At 40.9% G+C, this 22803-nt stretch overlaps 1 protein-coding gene across 8 annotated transcripts in view; it reads right to left on the reverse strand.

Annotated features, from left to right (window-relative positions):
* Nucleotides 1-780: 780 nt before the first annotated feature.
* The window catches only part of DCP1B (decapping mRNA 1B), a 35755-nt gene continuing 13732 nt past the window's right edge, over nucleotides 781-22803 (reverse strand). For all 8 annotated transcript variants that reach the window (XM_082240525.1, XM_082240526.1, XM_082240529.1 and 5 more), the window contains 6 exons: nucleotides 19431-19497; nucleotides 15574-15709; nucleotides 12825-12953; nucleotides 9318-10160; nucleotides 2918-3166; nucleotides 781-2174 (listed from right to left, as the gene is read on the reverse strand). In XM_082240525.1, the coding sequence (XP_082096651.1) occupies nucleotides 2094-2174; nucleotides 2918-3166; nucleotides 9318-10160; nucleotides 12825-12953; nucleotides 15574-15709; nucleotides 19431-19497 (1505 nt within the window). In that variant the 3' untranslated portion in view covers nucleotides 781-2093. The remainder of the gene's footprint in view (nucleotides 2175-2917; nucleotides 3167-9317; nucleotides 10161-12824; nucleotides 12954-15573; nucleotides 15710-19430; nucleotides 19498-22803) is intronic.

A 22803-nucleotide genomic window follows, 5' to 3' on the forward strand; every position in this document is an offset into this window, starting at 1 on the left:
GGAGTGGGATATTATGGGAGCCTGCAGGTCACTCGACTTTCTGGCTTTGCTGTAGCAGGTCCCAGAACCTCAGAAGCAGCTTCTGGCTGGGTCAAAACACCCCTTAGTTCCTTCCGCTGACAAATTACTGGCATTACACCTCTTTGTAAGGTATCATCCCCACCATATTCAAAATTATTCTGGCCAAATCACCCAAGACCCAGCCAAGGTCCTTGCCTTCATAGAATCATAGCGTTGGAAGGGACCATTAGAGTCATTTAGTCTAACCCCCTGCAATGCAGAAATATTTGGTCCAATGTGGGGCTTGAACCCACAACCCTGAGATTAAATATCTAATGCTGTATCAAAGTCCTTCATAGTCTTGCTTCATTACCTCTCCACTTTTGTAACCCCCAAAATGCCTAGGACTTTGCACTCTGCCAGCTTCACCACCCTCAGCCATCCAAAGGTCTCCTGCTGCCTCAAACTATTCTGCTTTTTCTCCTTTTCTTGCCCCTTATGCCTGAAGCCTGTTGTGATGCCAATGGTCTTACATGACAAAAGCAGGTGCATAATCCTATTTGACAGATCCAAACTAAAGAGGCCACACTTCACCTTACCTTTTCATGCAATTCTAGTGCCTTGCACTAAATTACGGAATATCTTGTGCATTGTGCTGTACTTAAAATCTAACGCATTTTTGAGGAAAGTTAGATTCAAACTTAAAAACCATAAAACCGTAAGGTTTTCAATTCCAGAATCTTTTAGCCTCTGTGATAATAAGATGAATCCAACACATAATCTGTGTAAATACATTTTATTTTCTTTACAAATGGGTAATTGATACTACTGTCCATCTTCTGATTGAACAACACAGTGGAAATGAAACTATTCATTCATTCACATTGCTAGTTTTAACAAAATGCTTAAAAGTAATGCAGTCATCCCGGAGAAAAGCACACAGAAGTTATCACAGTCTAATGAAGGCCTATATCTACATCAAAGGGGAAAAACAGCTAGAAAGAAAAGACTCTATAAAGAGTTATAATGTAATCATCTACTCCTTGCTATGAATGTTCTGGTCACAAAATAGAAAAATATTTGCTTACAAAATGAGGTTTTGTTTTTTGTTTTTTAAAAAGAGGAAAACCACCCCTTTCCTACATAGTAGTCTGCATGCAGAGAACTTGGGGTGTGTTGCAGGGAACAAGAAAGGAAATGGAATGCAGAATCCTATCAAATTCTTGGCATAGACAAGTCGTTTTGCAGCGGCTGACTCTTGGTTGCAGACCCTTCCTGCGTTATCTTTTTCACACAACTCTGGCATGTAGGGGGAAATTGTAACATGAGAAACCAGTCTCCTGCGGGCAAGTAACATTCCTTCCAAAGAATAATGACAGCCTCTGTTGTGGTTTTTCTTTTTTTTGGGGGGGGGGTCAGTAGAACTGGAGGTGGTATGGATGTCCACGACATACGCATTCACTTCTTTGCCATCAAACAGGTTTAAAAACAAAACAAAAAACCAACATACAGATTGTGTGAACAGAGACAGTAGAGGGATGGATGTCCAAATCACTGGCAATGATGACCACAATGTTATTTTTAGCTCTTTGAAAAGCTATCTGCTTTCTCTAGCAACAGCTTTCACAATAGCTTCAAAGTTTACTACTATAGTCCAAGCCTGCCACCTGGTGGCCGCCAGCAAGTACCATCCTTTGTAAACAATGTAGAGCAGTAACTTCCACCTATGGTAACTAATGATTCCAGCAAAGTACCTAGGCAACTAATCTCTAATATTCTTCTTTTAAAAAACACAAAAAACAGATGTATTATTGAAGAGAAAATATAAATCTTTATACATGCTGGTATCCAGCCTACATAAGAAAAACACTATAAAGGTATCTTAAGTCTGTTGTCATACTGTGACATCACCCTACCCTCTGGAAGGCACTATCCGTTCCCACCCACTCATTCCTCAGCAGAGCACAGACTTGCCAGCGAGCATCATTTAAAGCTATGCAGAAAGCCCAAAACCCCTTGTTTTGTTTGACGGTTATTTTAAAAAGTCAAGTTCAGGATATGAGATACATTTTAATTTTTTAAAAAACGAAGTTTCACATGGGTTTTTTCAGTGCTGCTTTTCTCACGCTGACAAGGTATGCGTCATAGATGATGTTTAGGAAGTTGTCGTCATTCTGAAGGGGGAAAGGCATATACTTCGTTAATAATATGAATTTTAAAACCACAGAGAAATTAAAACTCCACATTTTTTGAACCATTGTGTTCATTAATGCACTGGGAAATGCAAATTTAGATCCTATGAAGCCCACGGAGTGGTCTTGAGCATGCCACCCACTGTCATCCTAATTATTCTCCTGGGTTTTTGCTGAGGCTAAAATGTTGTTCTAAGCAACTTGGAGCAAAGGCAGGATAAAACTACTTCTACAGACAGCGGTAGCTCTAAGCAGGATCCCCACTGCTGGCTGTCAGAATGAACAACATTTGGGCACAGATCAGCAACTCCCAATTGACTGCAGTGCATAGGAAGATTTGTTGCGTCTAACATGCTTCAGACCTTGTGAGAAACTAGAGCTGCTGTCAATGGTCTGGGTTCTAGCTACTGATAAGACAGCTGCAAACCGGGGGCTATTTTTTTTTTCAGGGCACACAGGTGCCTAATTGTAGACTTACAATACGGTAAGTCTTACTTTCATAATAACCAAACTGGACCATCAGCCAACTTAGCAAAATGGAAAAGTAACCTGTGTAACAAAACAAAACAAAACACTCAGTTGAGGATTATCTACACAACGATGCTGTATGCTTACTGGTGACAATTCATTCCAACTCTCTGCTCGCTGTCATCTCCTAGGGTGACAGACGCATATAGTTTTTAAGAGAGGACAAGGACATATGAGAAATGTAATGGACGCTTTACCTGGATCAGATGTAGTAACGTTTCCTGTAGTTGTAGCTTTGTCAATGAGCTGCTGTTTGTAACAGCTGCTTCTGGGTTCTGCACAGACAGGTTGTTAGTGGAACTAGAAACGGCTTCTTGGCTCACAACGGGCAGCCATCCACCTTCACTTGGCTTTGGCGGTGCTGGGGCAGACTGACTGAACACCATTGGGGACATCAGTAGTGAAGGAGCTACAGTAGCAGGAATTCGCTGCGGCGAGATGACCTGCTCATCACACACAAGGACATCACATTGAATTACACGTCAACCACAGCTATACAAAGGAATCTGAGGTGGCATTAAAAAACTATCTGGCAAGCAGCTTACTGCCTTTCCGGAAGGTGAACTCAACCCTGCTGGAGCTGGCAGTCATCCTAGCAAGGCAGAAAAATATTCCTGGGTTGAGGGTGATAGGGTCACTGCCAGTTTGATGTGCCACCAAGCATAGAGTTGAGGTGGCTCTTGCAGTCCAGAGAACCTGGATAGCCATTGTGAAGATAGTGAGATGGTGCCAAGGGAATGGACCCAGAGCCAAAGAAACCACCCGAATGGAGAAAGGCTGTTTCTTGGAAACCGAATCATTCAGACATAGGTTAGATGTAAGAGGGTGGGCAGGTAGAATTCAGAAAAGCCTGAACAGTTTCTCAACCAGAAGGGCCAAAATAGATTCAGTGTTGCAGACCCATGTGTCAGAACTGGGTTGCTGCTGCAGCCTGACAGAAAAATTATGCAAGTTGTGGGTTCTGTTGTCGCAGCAGTGGTATGACCTGCCAGCCCTAAATGGCCAAAAAACTATGCTTGGGGTATGTATGTATGTATGTAGCAAAATTTCCCATGCAGATCTGAAATTGGCCAACTAATTCTTTGGGTGGAGGGCAGCCCTTTAAGTCAGGAGGCTTGTCAGGTTCTGCCTGAAAAATAGACCCCTTATTTATTTGTATACACATACTCTGCCCCCCCCTCCCCTGATGGTATTCAAGGCAGCTTACAGTTAAAAACAAGAACTGCACAAAACAGAAAATTCAATCATCAAAACACAATGAAACATTGATAGAATTAAAATTATTAACATATATGAAATCTGTTTAAAACATATCAATAATTACAATAAAAACAGCATGGAACCAGCCCTATAATTCAAATTTGTACTTAGATTCACGCTCCCTATCCTGATGTTTCTCTTCTAATGATTCCATGAGGTTTCTATTTGTTTATACAAGACATTATCTGCTCATGTAAAGCCAAGTGAGTATTTAAGCAGGGCCTGCGCTACAAATCGGTGAAAGGCTGCTGCACTAATACATTCAGTTGCTTGAGTTCAAGATTCCAACATTAAAACTAAATTAAATAGATGCTGGCAGACAGGAAGAGACGGTACACTGACGATCCAGTTGCTGAATCTCGTCTTTGCTAAGCAGGGTGATTAATTAGAAACCATTAATTCATTTTATCTAATGGTTGGGAGAGCTATATATCACATGTAGTTATACATTTTGGCAGCCCCATACATTATGAACAAGCAGCCTGTTTTGAAGAGCAGATTGCATATTGCTCCACATTACCATGGTCAGCAAGGTCTAAGGCTGCAGTCTCTAAAGCGAAGTGTAATCCCACACACGTGTATAGCAGATTTGCAGGCTTCTGCTGACAATGGCCAAGCTTTTAAAGGAAAGTAATACTTGTATGCAGCTTAAATAGCTGGATAAGCCTCCCTTTCTCTGCCCCAAGGCAGATATTTCAGAATGTTATTTTTAGGGAATTCCTTCAAGGCCTAGGCATTAATTATGCTTGAAGAGTCTAACAGACATGGAATGAAACACTTTATTATAACAACTTGGGCTGGAGGCAGGTAATAATTTTAAAGAAACTGGAAATAGCAAAAAAGCATTACCCAGATGCAGATGTAATGTGCCTGTTCCCCCAAAAAATAGACAGCCTTCCCCAGCAAAGGAGACTTCCTTGTTTGTTAAATGGGCTTTCCTATTATGTCCGATGCAGGAAAATGTGGTTTAAGTACTCGTTGTAGACCAGGCTCAAATCTGTGATATGCTTCCCACAGGAATTTGATTGACCACTGTGAGGAACAGGATGCTGGACCAAATAGGGCTTTTCTTATATTCTTACAAATAAGGAGATATCTGCAGCTGGGCATGATAGGAAGAAGGTGTTTCAGCCCATCCTTATTTCTACTCCAACAAACCATATTTATTGGTAATTGGGAAGGTCACATTTGAATACAGCCATAGATTTCGATTAAAAGGACCCCTTGTCTGCATGGAAAGCACTCTTTTCCCCCACAAGTGGAGGTGTTGTTTGACTTCCCTGACCCACAGGAGTCACTGGGCATAAGTGGCTGCAACAAGAAAAGGGAGGAAAGCCCCATTGCACAGACAAAACTCCAATGGTTCTTTGGGTCCAAACCATAGTCCTGCTGTCTGACTCTAAACTGGTTTTTTATCAGAGCATGCCACAAGCAGGAATTCTACCTTTAAACCACCTACTTTCAAGATCTTCCTCCAATTTTCTGCCCTTTCCTCTTATTTTGGTTGCACCTCTTACCTCTTTACAATTAATGCAGCTTTGGGATAGCCTTCCTATCAACCTTTTTTTGTGAAAAACCATTTTCTATGTGCATAGTTGAAACGGACTGCCTAGGTATGCTCTTTGAGCAGCTCAGACTTGATCAAGCTTGTTTTTTCTTTGAGTTGATTCAAGTACCACTGTGTTCTGCTTTTCCTAATTGCTTTCGTAACAAGTATTTCCCCTCCACTGAACCTTATACTGCAGATTACAGCTTTGAAGCCAGATGGAGATGCATCACAAGCCAAATCAAAATGAGACCAATAATATGTCGACTTCACTGCTGAGGAAGTACAAACTGCAGATTCCAGTTACTGAAGGAACTTATGGCGAGTCCTTTAAATGCACATTTGTTCAGTCCCACCACCAATATTCAAGATGTTGTCTAGGTGGCAAGCTGCACCCAGCAGACCCTATAAAACTTGGTCCACTTGAAAGACAGTGGGAGCAGATGAAATGCCAAAAAGCAATTCTAGGGAACAGACTTTTGGGTGCGTTTATTGTCAGGTTCTGCTTTGATTCACTTTGCCTGAGCATCTGCATGTGTGACTGCGCCAACACTATTTGACTGAAATGTCTGTCCTTAGTTATGGTGACGAATAAGTCTTCAGCTGGCAGCAATACACTATAGTACAGATTAGCAGCAGTGCTCATCCGGAAGTCTTTACAAACTTAAATATTTCTGTAGAATAGACACAGGTGATACTACCAAAGTCTGGAGCAAGAACTTCCTCACTTAGAACTTTTAGGCCAAACTTCTCTGAAGTTTGAGCTTGCTTGCTATTGGCTCAGCATACCAGCAGCAGCCCTTTCTACCACTGTAGCTGTAGCCTTCATTAAGCAGCTTTTTATGGGCACTTGAACCCTGACAAAGCTTCTGTACTTTTATAGTTCTATGGTAGAATGTGGCAAAGAGACAAAACCTAACATATAAGCTATATAAGAAGACCTGGAAAATGGCATCCTAAGAAATGGCACCCAGGAAACATGGCAACCACAATGCAAGCTGGCAGTTAGGTTAGCGGCTGAGGAAAGCTGTCTTTGCATGTGAAAACGTTATGGCTGGCAAGCAGCGGCACACAGGAAAAAGCTTTAAAAACCAGTGGGTTTTAAGCTTCAAGGGAGCACTTAGGCCTGGGACAAGAGAACTAGCAACTGGGGGTAGTGTTCATGCCGGTGAAGAAATCTGCTGACATATGTTGTGAAAGGATGGCATAATGAAACTGGCTGACCGGGGTAATTTTAAAAATGAATCTCTGTTCCTGCTGCTGTCTCCATCAAAACTGATGGCTTTTCAATGAAAATGTGAGCCCCTGGGAAATCTGAACTCCTGGTCCATTTGTGTTTGACACCCGTTTTTAAATCTCAAACCCTTAACACAACCACAAAATAAAGACCTGAGCAAGGCCTATGGAGACAGCCACAGGCTAAGAACTTAGTTATACCCATTATATTATAGAGCCAATTAAATTTGCTGCAGTTGGCAAGACGTGCTTTCTTTCCCCATTAAACTGGTGTCACAGGGGGCAGGTTTAGCCTCCACCAAGTAGTTTCCCAAGGATATTGTTTTATTTTCTCCTGTGTAAGTGAATGGCCCCTATCGACATCTGTAAGAAAACATTAAGAGCTGCACTATGGGATACTGTATTGGTGGAAATAAAACCTGTTTTCCAACCCTGGGCAACCCAGCCCAGAAAGTACCTCCCCTGCAATGCACAGACAATCTCTCAGTTCCATCACAATACTGTGCAATAAAACATTATCTTCCTATGGATAGACTTTGCTGTCCACATTCTGAATAACATCAGCAAGCTGATTAAAGTATCACATCATGAAGCCATTATCAAATTCTATCCCAAATGGTTGTTTTTCCATTTCATTTTAGTCCAAATGTCATAAGCATCATCCTCAGACACAGGGTCAATGAATCATCAAATTCCAACTTTTCTTGTTTTGACACCTCCTGCACTTTCACACTTTCTATTAGTTCAAATTATAGAGCCTAACAATAAGCTCAATTTCCAGTTTTATTTAATAGTGTGCTTGGCTGCAGTCTATGGAGGAGAGGCTGCAGGAAATGGCAGACTGCACAACAAAAGCAGCAGCCAAAAGCCAAGCCCCCACAGCTGCACAGATCCCATTTGCCCAAGTGAGGGATTTCCAAGGATTATTAAAGGGATCATTTAACTTTGGAAGTGGTGGGAGTGATTTGTATTATAATTTAGAAATGCCTTTTCTTGGATGCAGCTTGACAACAGCAAAATATGCTAGTATATCTGAAAAACCCTTTATAAACAAATCAAGAAATCAAGTGCTGAAGGTCAATGGGAAAGCAAAACTATATTCCATAGGGACACAGCTATGGAAACCTAGATTCACTTGGGATCAGTAGTATCAGTGGATGTGCAGGCAAGGGATCTTTAGCCTAGTTGCCCATCCCAGCTGTATTCCTCCTTACCACCCTTTGCTATTAGGCTTCACTCAAATGTTGGCATAAGGAGAAATAGCTAACATGCAGTTGGGTGGAGTCCCAGGTAGCACTGATGCAATGATGGAAATTACCTGTGACCCAATATCTATGTGCAATTTGTCCAATTTCTGCTTTTCTTCCATCATAGTTTGGAAGTGAAAAGATTGCAGAAACTGAGTGAATTATTTATCCATTCCTGCAAGTTTGCACCTAGTTCATGTCTTACTTCCTATACATGGTGGTAAGCACATATCCCAAGAATAAGGCTCACACTCTACCCTATTCGCGAATGTCTGAAATGGCTCTAACAATATTCAGAAGTATCTCCAGCGAACACACAGGGCTCTCACAAATGCACAGGAGCAGTGCCATGCTTGCAATGGGATGCACATGCAGAGCTACTCCTTTTGGAAATGAATGGGGAAACTCTTGTGCGAATGGCATCTTCATATACCTATCAGAGCTCCTGTGCACACAAATACTTGCTGGATGTTAACTTTCAGTTCCTGCAATAAGAGACAAGTTCTCAAAGGCAAAAGCAAGCAATACCTCTGCCTTCATGCATATAAAGCAAACTGTCTCAAATATGCCATCCAAGGAACTGAGTGGACCAGCAATCCTTCATTACAGCTCTGAAAAGCCATTACAGTCGTACCTTGGAAGTCAAATGGAATCCGTTCTAGAAGTCCGTATGACTTCCAAAACGTTCAAAAACCAAAGTATGGCTTCTGATTGGCTGCAGGAAGCTCCTGCAGCCAATCAAGCCACGGAAGCCTTCTTGGACGTTCGGCATCCAAAAACAGTTTGCAAACTGCAACAGTCACTTTGCGGTGTTTGGGAGCCAAAACGTTCGAGAACTAAGCTGTTCAAAAACCAAGGTACGACTGTACTGGCTATGGTCTAACAATGCAGAGGACATTCAGGTACAAAATGTCCACTTGCCCCCCTTGAAAAGGCATGCCCCACTTCAAGAACTTTTGAATCTGGGGATGAGGATGACTTGATATGAGGTTCACCCACAAAGGTAAAAGGTTTTTGATTTGTTGGGACATTTGCTGGTGAATGGAAGCTGCACACAAAAAAACCACTCGGGATTTTTCAAATCTACATGCTTGCAAAAGCTCAAGCTAAGCCCAAAGGGTTGTTAAAATGAACTAAGGAGCAGTGTTTGGACACCACTAGTATGGACCAGGAACTAGCCTACAGTTCCCCAATGCTGGAACTGAGAGGTGTACTTTTGGTTTTTGAATGTTGAAAGTAGAAGAACAAGCAGCCTGTTGATCCAAGGTTCTCAGACTCTAGGATCTATCAAATCTATTGCTGGTTTACCTGAAAAAGAGGCTGCTTTTCTGTGTTTGAAGCTTTGTCCATCCAGGAATCCAGAGGTTTTAGGGTGCTGCTGCTCTGAGTAACCACGGGAAACTTGGCTGCCAAGGTTGGCCGACTGGATACATGCAACTGCTGCTCCTGTTGCACTATCTGAAGTTTCTTTAATAACTCTTGTGGTGAAATTACTCCGGAGTTTCCAGATTGGTTCCCAGAGAGAGGAAGGGACTGTCCGGGAAGTTTGGATTGTTCTTTACCAAGGGCTGGAGGCCCCAAAGTCTGACTTGGGAGAGAGCCATTGAAATACATGAGATGAGGCTGTGTCACATTCTTTACCTGGGCTCCTGAGGAGACAGCAGGAGCCCTGCTGAAGACTGATGCAGCAGAACTCACTGGTCCTGCATTGCTGAGCTCCATTTTTGTCATTTGTCCTGACTGGCTTTGCAGCTGTTGCAGCAGGCTGCGTGTGCTGGTGGCATCTTGGACTGGATGAGATGTCCGCATGCCATGAGAAGCCACAGGCTGGAAGAGTCCTGTGAAAACCTCCCCTACCGAAGGGACACTGCCGTTCTCACACATCCGGTTCTCAGGGAGTTCGGAGACTGGGTGAAGCTCTGCTCCACGCACCATCAGTTTCTGAATGGCCGGGCAAAGCTGCTTCTCTGCTGTGGGCGAGTGTCTTCCAGGTTCCTCATAGGACAGAGAGCGCACAACCCCTTGCCTCAGAGGAAAGTTTTCTTGGTGAAGTTTTTGTGACTGCTCTGAGGTATCTTGGTATATGTTAGACTTTTCCTGCTTTCCAAAGAGCGTCGTGAGAGATAAGTGTTGTGGTTCAGGGTCTATGTTCTGGTGGGGGAGTGGGGAGGAGAAAAGAAAGCCAGTTTAATTCAGAAAAATAAAGGCAAAATAAAGGTTTGGCTAGCAGCATCAAAGGAAGAGAGAGAACAGCAGATGCCACTGTACGTTCTCCGAAAGCTGAACAAATGGCTTTTCTACAAACAATTGGTAAGATCACAGGCGTTCTGTTTGTGGCAGAAGCATGAGTTTGGAAGCAGTTGGTGGGAAGATGATTGGTGAGGACAGTTATAAGGCGAGAAGTGGTGGACAGGGGACAGCTCCTCCTATATGCTGCTTCTTCAGCACACACCACACTATCCTGACACTGCCTCACAGCTTGCTCCAGTAAGTGTTGGGTCTCTCCCTCCCTCCCTTCATCATCACTCAGCAGAAGAACCTTTTCACCTCCAATGAACTGTCTCACAAAATACAATTTATTTTATTTACTGTATGATTCTTTATCTGAGTGTAGCAAAGGGTGTAAGATTACACAGAACTGCACAAATGGTCACAATACAGTAGCACCTTGGTTTCCAAACGTCTCCATTGATGAACGTTTGGGTTTCAAACACCGTAAACCCGGAAGTAAATGCTTCCGTTTTCAAACATGCCTTGGAAGTCAAACGGCTTCTGCTGAGTGTATATGTTATTTTTCTCTATTAAATTTGCAGACCGCCCTTTGCGCCTCGGTTTTCAAAAGTTTCGGAACTCAAATGGTCTTCCAGAACAGATTACGTTCGAAAACCGAGGTACCACTGTATAGCAGAGCTTATCTACCTGTTTGCTGACTGCATGTACTAAATTATTATTAACAACTCACAGCTGGTATATGAAGCTTCATTTCAACAGTTTTCTTGCATCTTTATGTGGGTGGAGGAAATGGGTTGAATTTAGTTTTGTTTAATTTACTTTTTATTTCTATGGCTAGAATCATTTTCGCATCTTAGCTTTACAAAGCAATATACCTAGAGTACAGCCTGAAGATATATGAGGTCACCACCTTACTGAAGCTAAGCAGGTCTGGGTCTGCTCAGTGCTTGGATGGGTGACTCTTGGCAGCCGTATGCACAATGCATGGAGTTCCACGATAGAAGAAAGATGGGACATAAATGTAAGAAATTAAATTTAAACAAAAGAGTTCATACTCTGGATTTTTTAACAGTTAACTGATCTGGCTCAGTAATCAAGAGCACACACCCTTGTAAGGTGCTTTGGTAGGGATCAGACCAAGATCAAACTTTTCCAATATTTGTTAGAAGAATCCTACAAATCAAGAGGCAAGAGGTGGCCTGCTGAGCACAGTCTTCCTTCTTCCTATCTCTGAAATATTGCACCCAAACAGTGCTGTGTGTTGTTTCCTGATTAAGGGCATAAAATTGGACAGCACAGATCTGTCAGCTTTGAACACGATGTGTGATTATGAGCTGTATCTTAGTCCTCCCAGCCCAGTGTTCATGAATATTGTACACTTTGCAATGGGCTATAAAATTTCATTCCAATGTAAACAGAATTGCATTACAAAATTCCATTAAAATTGCATCCATTGTAAGAAGAATTGAAAGGTTTTAAGAATCAAAGGGGTACTATGAAAGGCAGGCATAACTCCCAACGCCAACACAGGGAAAAAGAAAATCAGTAGAAGCCTACAGGTGCTCTTATTAATGCTTTGGATTCAAAGTCTGTAAATCATAGACAGTCACTACTGAAGGAGTTTTAAGAGCAGCAATAGAAATGGTGCCCCTCTCAAAATAGTAAAGAGGGAAAAAGAGGGCAGCATCAAACACAAAGGTGGGGGGAGAGAAAATATAATTTTATTAAATGATAAAATGCCCTTATAAACCAGTGAAATGCTTGATGCATATCAGTTCTTCACTAAACTGCATTGGGCATTTTGTTGTCTTATAAGGTGAATATGTTTTTCAGGGGCAATGAAAGAACAACAATATCCAAATAAACAAACAAACTATAATACAAATTGTTATATAACATAATCACCAGTGCCCCTGAATTATATGCATTATGTTACATAGCCTCGTTCTCAAGGGGCTTTCTGTCCTAAATTTCAAATGGAATACTACCAGACTGCTGAGGGTAACTAAGCTACTGACTTTTTATTTGGTGGTAAAGTTTTGTTCTTATTTAGGAAAAAACCCACTTTAACAGTAAGCCCATTCCTCACCCCAAAATTAATTGATTTCACCTGTTCCCAAAAGTTGTTGATGTTCCCCCTTTCTTTAGGGGATGAACAGTCCTGTGAAGGGGGTGAGGTGATATTTGGCCTAGCATGGCCAAGGGCTGTCCATGCCTCTCTGTTCAGCCATTCCAATAATACAACCTTTGCTTTAAGAATGTTGTTTATTTTGTAGTAATTGTTTTCTGAAAGCTATGTGCTTTACTGATGCATACAGCCAAATATACTTGAGCCCTCATCCAGACTTATTTAAAAATGAGTTCCAAAAAGCAGCGTGACTACCTGTGGTAAAGATACATACCACCACACCAGGGTAATGAAATTGTGGATCATGGCTGGGTTGAGAGCAAAACTGGATGCGATGGCAGAGGTTCACCCAGCAAGGTAATATTTTTATATTGCACAGAAAGGCTCCTAACACAGACTCATAAGCCTTCTAAACTCAGAAGCTTAGGGTTAAGAAAGTAAATACAATAGCATACCTGGACTTGTTGAGGAATACACTGGTGCTGAGTTTCGCTAGGCTTCACTGGGATTGGTTTGATCAGGTTGGGGTTGTCATATATAGCAGAAGAACTGGTTATCTGTTTTGGCTCTGAGCACATTTTACACTGCAACACACAAACAAAAGTAATGCTACATTAATTCTTTTTATAGAAAGCAATTTTTATTTTCAATCTCTCCATCACCATGAAAAAAAGAATACAGTACAGTTAAACTTGAGAAGAGAAAACAGAACTGACAAATTGACAAATGTCCATGAGGATCAAGGGTACCTGAAGGAAAGACAATTGGATTTTCTTGGAACATGAGCCACATGCAATATAAGTGCAGGAAATATCCATACGAGGGATTTTATACAGATCATTTTCCATTCTAATCGTCTCTTCACTCTGCTCTTAACCTATATTTCATGCAGACTAAAGGCTAGACTTAGATTTAAAAGGGTAAAAAACATTAGAAAAACAAAACAAAAACAGCAGTGGCTTCAGGTTATCCAGATAGCACATGACATTTGATAGAACAGTGGATTTTTGTTCCTGACAAGGCTCTTGAGACATCAAACATATTCAAAATCATAATAAAAGAAATGTAACATAATAAAATAGTAGAATAGCAAGGGGGGGACCCAGAATCATAGCCACCAGTAAAATTCAACAGAATAAAACACAGTTAAAAACCAGCTGCAGAAGACTGGGCAAATTAAAAACAACCATTTGGCCCACAAAATAAATAAATAAACTTCTCAGTTCCATCAGGATCTGGTATGGCTGGGCAACCCCAGGCGGTAGAGGATCAGGAGAAAGAAGAAGAGGGGGGCCTTGTAGGTTGGTGCCCAGGAATGGAAGATGGAGGTCCTCTCCTTGTGACTCCAGATGTAGTACTGGGGCGGGGGAGAGATGTGCCGGCTCTCTTCATTGCTCCTGCTGCAGAGTCCCATTGGGGAGTGAGAAGGACCCTGACCAGTCAGGGGGAGGGGCTGAGCAGGAGGACTCAGTGGGGAAGACGGAGTCAGAAGGGTCTTGTCACAGAGAAGAAGGCACCACCTCTGTAGGTGGGATCAGACACACCCGCCCAGGCTAAGCACATATCTGAATGCAGTATCAGGAGGCGAGAGTGTATTGAGAGTGATCTCACCCTGCCTTGTATTTAAAAGCTAGGCACGAGTGGTGTGACAACCGTAGGACATCTCTGTTGCTTCTGTTCACTTTTGCATCTCTTGCCTTCCACATGTACTTTGGAATCATGACCTCTGGACTAATTGCCTGCTGCTGAGCCTGCGCCATTATTAGTATGAATAAATATCTTTTCTTTGAAATCTGCTTTAGACCATTGGTCCATCTAACTCACAATTGTGTGTCTTGACTAGCAGCGGCTTTACAGGATTTCGAATGGAAGACATCGACACCAGCAAGGAAGGGAGTGTATCTAGCTTCAGGTTAGACTGGTGGATAGTATTTATTTGAATTATAAATACTTTATACTTTCATTTGCTGTTCTACTAAACATCACTAGAGAATGTGAAGTGATAAAAAGCACAAGCTAAATAATAATACAAAAGTTAAGAAAAATAAAAAGCAGTTATCTCAACTGAAACAAGCAGCAGCAGCAATAATCAGTACAACAGCAATTGAGAAAACCAGTAATGGACTTCATGTTTCTTTGCTTAGTGATTATCCCAAACTGCAGTGCAAAGAGGGTCTATGCAGGATACAAAAGCTGATTCCATCACATGGAATTCAGTCACAAAATGATAAAATGTAAAATAGCTATTTTGAGAAGCGTGGTGGTCCTGATGTGCAGTGGCTTTTGATGCAAATAAAACTGTAAAATGTGTCACCTTTGCTTAGCTTAATGTACATGATCTCCAGCTTTGAGAGGACAGCTATTCCTGTATCTCAAAGGGCTTCCGAACATAAAATTCTCTATGATAGATTATTTTCTTAGCAACCAATTATGATAAAGAAATAGAGGGATGGGGTGGAATAAGAAGCAGACATGGACTGACTGACTCATCCTTCAAACAAATGTTTTCTAACAAAGAGAGAAAAAATGAAACCACTTCAGTCTTCTACACAATCTTTTCTACTGTACAATAAAAGGGGAAAAAACAATTAAGTACCAATCATGAAAATGGGTTTTTCTTTGTTCCTTCGGAGGGAATGTGACCCTATCTGGAACAAGTACTTGTCTATCTTCTGAACATGGGAGCTACCCAACCAAAGAGACTCTGCTTTCTCAAGATTCAAACATAGTTCATTGGCCCTCATCAGCCCACCACTGCACTCAGACACCCGATCCATGTACCGATGACATCTTGCCCACAAACCCCTACTGACTGCCCCCAGTGGCTTTGTATAAATGCTAATAGCACTGGGCCCTGCAGGACCCCACGGCCCAGGGCCCAGGGAGTATTCATCCAGTGCTACTCTCAGAACACAGCCATGAAGGTAAGGACAGAACCATCATAATATGGTGCCTCCAATACTAATCCCTCTGAGTCAGTCCAGCAGGATACTGTGGGCGATAGTGTCAAAAGCCACCAAGAGATTGAGCAGAAGTAACACAGTAGTGCTCCCCATCTCTTTCACAATGAAGGTCATCCATCAGAGCAACCAACGCTGATTCAGTTCCAAAACCAAGTCTGAACCCAGACAGTAGTGCATCTAGATAAATCTAGTCTCATCCAAGAATACTTGCAGGTATTGTTTTATACAGGATAAGCCTCACCTTGGTATATTCATCTTTGGCTTTGTTGAGCATCCGTAGGATATCCACTTCTTTGCTGTCACCCAAATTCAGGCTTACTGGGGAAATTCCAGTGCCAGCCCCGTGCTGCGCTTTCAGTTGTTCTTGCTGAGTTAAACTGGAAATGAAGGGTGAAGTTAAAAATGAGGGAGAAAATGGAGTTCAATTCCAACTGCTTCAAATCATTTAGTAGACATTAAAAATGGTTCCAAGGTTGTTGTTTTGGAGGAGAAGGGTTTGCCTGGGTTGATAACATAATTTCTCAAATTTTGTGCACACTGGGCCATAAAAGACTTAAATATCCCTAACACAGTCACAGATCGTCTGGCCGGGAAGTACATTAAACCACAGCTCATTTTATGATTGCTGGTGATAGTAGGGTGGCGAATATACACAAACAAGTCTTTAACTGCTAGTAAATGACCAATTTCCTGCCCCAGCTGTTTTATAATTACTGCAAACTGCTGATAATTCTAACACACAGTCACTTGGCTGAACTGCAGTGCAGTTTTAACTAGATGAAATGCTGCTATTATAACCCACTAAACATGGTTTACAATCATACAAATCCTCACAAACTAGTCTTTTACTGAAGAAAATTAGCAGTCTGAGAGACATTTAATCACCAAAAACTGCAGGGAGAGCTGATTAGCCACAGTTATCTTTCAATAACGTACAGTTGTTTGAGATGACAGCTTGCTTCTCCTGAAATCTTGTATAAATTATTTCTTGCTCCTGATATTAACCATTGTGGTGTTGTTCACCATGACAAAGGCACCACTGCCACACAGGGATTGTCAATATAAGGCACTCCACTCTCTTTCCTCAGATGCTTTCATGGGCTACAAGTCAACTTTGTCAGTCTCCCCTTCTAGGCTGAGGCTCACAGAGGTTTTCTGATCAGGCATGGAAGCAGTTAAGGACAGGCATCAAACGATCAAGATTGCGGATATTTCACTGTGGGCTGAATACAACATGTGACAACAGATATCCGAATCACTGATGACAGAGAGCTTAATGTGTTGCTTCTTTCAACATTGCAGCAAGAGATTTATGTAAAATCCGCCTTCATAGAGGTCAGTGATCCAGGAGCCCACAACTCTTATCCTCAAGAGTCTTTGGACTCTACTTTTGATTGGATATTTGATGGGTATTCTATGTTAGCAGAAAGGAGGGGGGAAGATCTGTAAATAATGGGGCCCCAAACGCCACCAAAAGCAAGGAACAACAAAACCTGTTTTATAGTCTTATTAGCCTTTAAGGTGACACAGGATTATCTTTCTTTCTTTCTTTCTTTCTTTCTTTCTTTTTGCTATAGCAGATCAAACAGACCTATTCCTCTGGATCATGTATTGGTCGTGGCTCAATATGCTTCCACTCCCTGCACAGGCTACACACTATGTTAGCTATGCTAAAATTTGTTTTAGATGACTGCTGCCATATCAACCTCTTATGGATCAATAACTGCTTAAGAAAAGGAAGCAGACCTTTTAAACAGTTTAGAATAAGGAGAAAAATTATCAATAAATTACCCAAAGGGTCTATACTGGGAATGCTACCTTTTATTCACAAACATTCTTAAGTCAGGGGTAAGCAGTGAGATAGCAAAGTTTGTTATTTGGGCTGTGAAATGCAAAAGGAAATTGAAGAGTTCCAGAAGAATCTGGCTCCAAACCGAGTAAATGATAAGAAAGCTTCACACAACATTTAATGTACATAAGAGCTAAGTGATGCACACTGGGGCAAAACACAACTACTCTGTACATATGGATGTAGGATCTGAATTGACTGCAACTAACCCAAGAAACAGAACTTGAGGTTGTGGTAGGCAGTTCACTGAAAATGTCAACTTTCTGTGCAGTGGAAGTGAAAAAGACAAGTCAATATTGGGAATGGAAACTAAAACTACCAATATTACAATGACTTTTATATAGATCTACTGTGTGACTACATTTGGAACATTAGGTGCAGTATATCTCAAAAATTCTATCACAGCACTAGAAAAAGTTCAGAAATTTCCCCATGAGGGAAGCATTTGCACACTTCCAATGCGGTGGGGTGGGGAATACAACTAAGGGGAGATATTAGAGATTTTTAATTTAATTACTCTGCTCCTTTCATGCCTATTTCTTTTTTCAAAAAGACTATAGCTGCAATTAAATTGTGTTAGGGAAATGTTAACTAAATTTGTGATCTGTGCATACTTCTGTAATGTCTAATAAGCAGTAACGTGTAGCTTATGGTTTTCTATTGCACTTCAGTGTGAATGTGAGTCAGGATAGGATAAAACAGTAGGTGATTGTTTTTAGAAGTATTTAAATATTTTTAGAAGTTTAATTGTATTAGTATTGATATGTTTTGCTGCCCTCTGGCTCCTCTGGAGGAAAGTGTGGGGTAAAAATCTAAATAATAATAAAGTGTGGGGTAAATATCTAAATAATAATACTGGGGAAGAGGAGTTCTGACTTTCCTAGAGTGAAACATCTTCTCTCTTTCTCTACAGCAGATGGACTCTTTTGAACATCCATTTCCAGGTCTTGTGGAATTTCCTGATCAATGCCTAGCAGGAGAAGTAAATCTGTAGATCGTTTCACAGTAATTACACTGTAATGTAACTGGGCAAAAACAAAGGTTGGCTGGTCCATTGTTATGCCCAGGCAAATTTAACTCCCCTGATAAATCCTCTAAGATGCAGGCATCTGGTTAGAGTTAGAATTTAGATGATAAATTGAGCATACCTGCACCAGATTCTACACTGGACTCCACCCTGGTATCTTTAGAAAGTTACAGCCCAAATATCATATGTACAACCAATTGCAAGAGCATGGCATTAGATACAAAGCGAGTGTAAAAGTAACATGGGAACCAGAATAACTGGAATGCCTCTGCAAGTGGCCTAGCTACCATTACCACACAGATGGCTACAGGATTACCAAAGAGAGAGAGGGAAGGGCCTTACCTCAGTGGTACAGTATTTGCTTTGTATGTAGAACACCCAGGTTTGACTCCTGGTATCTCCAGGTAGGACTGGGAGAGACCCTGTCTGACACCCTAAAGAGCCACTGCCACCTCAGATTATGGCCTGGAGGACCTCTGACCTCAGCAATCCAGATAGGATCCCTCAAACTGGTACCTAGCTAATCCACCCCATGGTGGAATTTCATCATTCAGGGCACTTAGAAAGAGATGCTATCTGTCAGTGCTTGGATATTATAAAACAAATATATTAAAAAATACTATGAACTGATCTCTATATACTACAGTAAGCACATTTATAACCTTTATTGAATGTATATGATCCCTGTCTTAATTGTATAATCCAAGTTTTACTGAAGGCACTAACCTGTTTCAGCAGGTTAATCTTACAAACAGTCCTATTTCAAAAAAGTAGGAAATAAAGTTGCATACTTCTCCATATACCAGGGCAAGTGAGATCAATAGGAATACACTATACAAAATAAATTGCAAAGTATAAAAATAAAATTACAATTTACAGACATTTGCCTGTGATTTATTTCCTCCTCAGTCTTTATCAAATAAGAACTTTCCTCCCAATGAAGGAAACTTTCGTTGAACAATTCCAAAATGCGTTAGTCCAAATTAAAATATGCTTCACAGTGCAATCCTATGTAGTTTTATTCAGAAGTAAGTCCCATTGATTTCAATAAGACTTACTGCTATTTAAGTGTGCACAGTACCGCAGCATCAGTTGAGCCCATTTATGCTGTTAATATAAAGGGGGTTAATCTTAAACAGTTTCAATATAATGAACAATGCTATAACATGCAAAAGAACACAAATAAAATCCTCAAAGGGCTTCTTTGACCACCAGCACTTACTTTTTCATGAGCTCTGCAATTCTTTGGCATTCTTCCTTATCATAAAACCAAATTCCATAAATGGACACTGTAAATGCACATCAAACACAAACAATGAACAACACATTACAATGCTTTCCAGCACCCTCTGGCTTTGTAAAGGTTTCAAAAATATCTTGTAAGCCTTAAACAGTTGCATTTTACCTTCCCCCTGTTGCTATATGATGCAAATATTTGGCTGCTCCCCATACCTTCCAGTTTCTGTTCTGGCTCTGTACCAACGCACCAGGTCCTTCCAACTTCTACTTGTGCAACACTGTCCGCAGCCCCATCAATGAGGCCTGCGTTTATTTCTTTTTATTAACGTTTGAAAACCCACATAATTTGGACCTCTGGCTGCTGGAAACTAGCCCCAATGCCCTGAATGAATGGGCAACTTTCACCCATCTGAATGGAATGGAATTGGGGGTACTTTCTGGAGTGCTTTTCAGAGTGATCAGGTCTTATGTGGTCTTCTACATGATTAGTTGGGGAATGTTGATAGAGAGAACAAAGTATATGCAATGTAATAAACCTTCTGTTATTGGAGTGAAAGACAGTCTACCCTTCTGTCATCGCTTTGGTAAACTGGAAATCCTGGAATAACTGAAAATTGAAGTCTGCTAAGAGATTTGTTCTGAACATTTGGGGGTAAATAATCACTATAAATAGCAGCAATGTTTAAAAGACTGCACCCATTTTTACAGAACATTTTCTATCAATGTCCCAGATTTTTGTTTTACTTGTCTAAATAAAGCATTTAACACAATAGATTGTAGTAGGTCCAGGACGCCTGTATACATAATTCAGGAGGTGTTGTTGGTTTTACATTGTGACAATATGTCCACATTTTATACAGAAAAAGGAAATTAAATCTTGAAGCACAAGCCAACAAGCCCCACCCCAGAAGTGTTTAGCAGAAAAATCTATTGAAGGTGATAATGAGAGCTATTTTAGGTCCCAAATTAAGGAGTGATATATGCACTTATTTCCATGCTGAATGTGAAAATAGCATTTGTCCTCAGACCATCTGAATACAGAACGTGATGTCACACCTTCTGGAATGCAATTTTAAGTGCACTCAATAGTTAAAGTTAGGTTTTTGAACATCAAGTGCCTAAGCACATTAACTTGAAGGTTACTTCACTGGAACTCAAATCCAATTAGGTGGCTGTGCTATATGTTTGCTATGAAGTAAATTGGCATGGAGTTCAGTTGCACTGAGTTATTGCCTGCTAAACTGCAGCATCTTCCTGCCCAAACAAGGAATAATTCCACCCCCACTCATGGTGGAAACACACCTGCAGGCACATAGATTACCATAATATATTTCCCTACAAGTCTTGCATGGTCTCCACTATTTATAATTTGCCCTCATGAGATCAAAACCAGATACAACCACATCAATGCACTATTCAATTTCCAAAGGTGTAATTTCTATCTTAGTTTCAGCACCCAGGGGCTAATTTATAAAGCAAAGCAACCTCAGGAGTAATTACAAGGAAATATTATTAAATACACTCGCTCTAATTCTCAAAGGAGACTATAGCTTTGCAGTAAATCATATGCTGTACATACGAGACCCTAACTGAAATCTACCACCTCAAATTAAGCGTACATCCAGACAAGATCAATTGGTCATTTGCTGTCATGGCGCTCCTTTGGGAGTTCTCAATTTGAACTTTCTCCCCCTGGGAATTGCAGATTTGGGTTTCATATATTCTTTACTTGCCTGTATTAAATGCTGAATTTGTGCAAATGCATTCAAACACATCCCAATAAACTTAAGCTTGTTTGCCAAGTCAGAGATGTTATTTTAGGGCTAGCATTATTTTTAATTACCTAAATATTGTTTTAATTTGCACTTCATATTTACATCACAATTTTTTATTCTATTTACATCATCATATTTTATCACCATAAATGTTTCCTGTGACATTTTTTTAATTCAACAAGCAACAAAGAGAATGTTTCCTACTTTTCCCCAGCTAAGCATTCTTTATTTTCTCTTGCTGCGTATAGCCAACATGTTTTTCCAATAAGAGACTTGCTGACAAATGAGAGTGCAGCTTGAGAAATGAGTTTTCAGTAATGAAAGGATGCAATTTCGCCTTTGAACAAGACAGTGAATAAGGTTAGGGTTCAATCTCCTATTCTGAAAGACTGCGCTGCAGCTTGTGTCATGTGACCCAAGACCCAGTAACTGAGTACTGTCACGTGCAATTGGTCCTTTCTTGTTACAAACTGCAGAACAGCTTGCGCTTACTATCTTGCCTTCCAAGGTTTATGAAGAGCCTTAGCTGCACATGCTGTTCAATGGATTAGGGCAAAATACACTGTTTAATGTCAAGGCTCGCCCCTGAAGTCAATGGGATTAATGTGCAAGTGAGCAGTCTGAAGACTACAGACAAGAACAATTCATCTTAACCTGTGAAATACACCAACAGTTTTTGCTTCCCTCTTTTTTAATGTATACCTTCATTACTTAACATTGCTTCATCTTAGGCTCATTTCTAACATAATGTTTTGAATTTGCGAAATGGCTTTTTAAAAGCATTGCCTGAGTGCTTAAGCAGAAATTGTACATGGAGCTGATGTATTTTCTGTATCAGTCTGTCAATGCGATTCTAAATTTCTGCGCATTCCTGTTCTTCAGAAAAATTACTTGGATGATTAATCGCTTCAAAATGGTAATCTGTGCACAAATCACTTAATTGCAAACTATTCCAATGCAGCTTTTCTTGTGCTACACTTTGACTATTATATGAACAGACTCAGGGATGCCAAGTTGAATAAAATACCGGGGGGGGGGGGGGAGCCCCGCCCTGCATAACCGATCAGATGATGTGGCATACCATACCATTTGAATGGCAATTCCCATCAAATTTGGGGAGGCCCAGCCTCCTCAAAATTTATTTTATGGGGGAGGGGCCCCCGAAGGGACCTTGGTCCCTAGGAATTGGCTCCTATGAACAGACCTACTAAGCTCCACTTCAGACAACTGTTCAACAATATTCTCAATTCTTTATTAGTCCACTTTATGCTCAGCAATAAATTCTAATTAAAAACTGCAAGAAAGCTAGTATAACAAAGGGGCCTAGAGCTTGAGCTGGAATTCAGGAAGTCATTGGTTCAAATCTCACCTCAGAAATGAATTTACTACGCAGTCTTTGGAAAGCCACCATATCTCAGCCTCACGTACTCCTCCTACATCCGTAATATGGGAACAATACTGAGTCCTAAAGAATCGCAACGGGATAGCACAACAGATGAACACAATAAAAATGTGGTTGTGGGGTCCAAAATAGTGCAAGTGAACAACTTCAGTGAAAGGATCCCAATGCACTTTGAGCAA

The sequence above is a fragment of the Podarcis vaucheri genome, assembly GCF_965113315.1.
Source record: "Podarcis vaucheri genome assembly, chromosome: 10".
Classification (NCBI taxonomy): Eukaryota; Metazoa; Chordata; class Lepidosauria; order Squamata; family Lacertidae; genus Podarcis; species Podarcis vaucheri.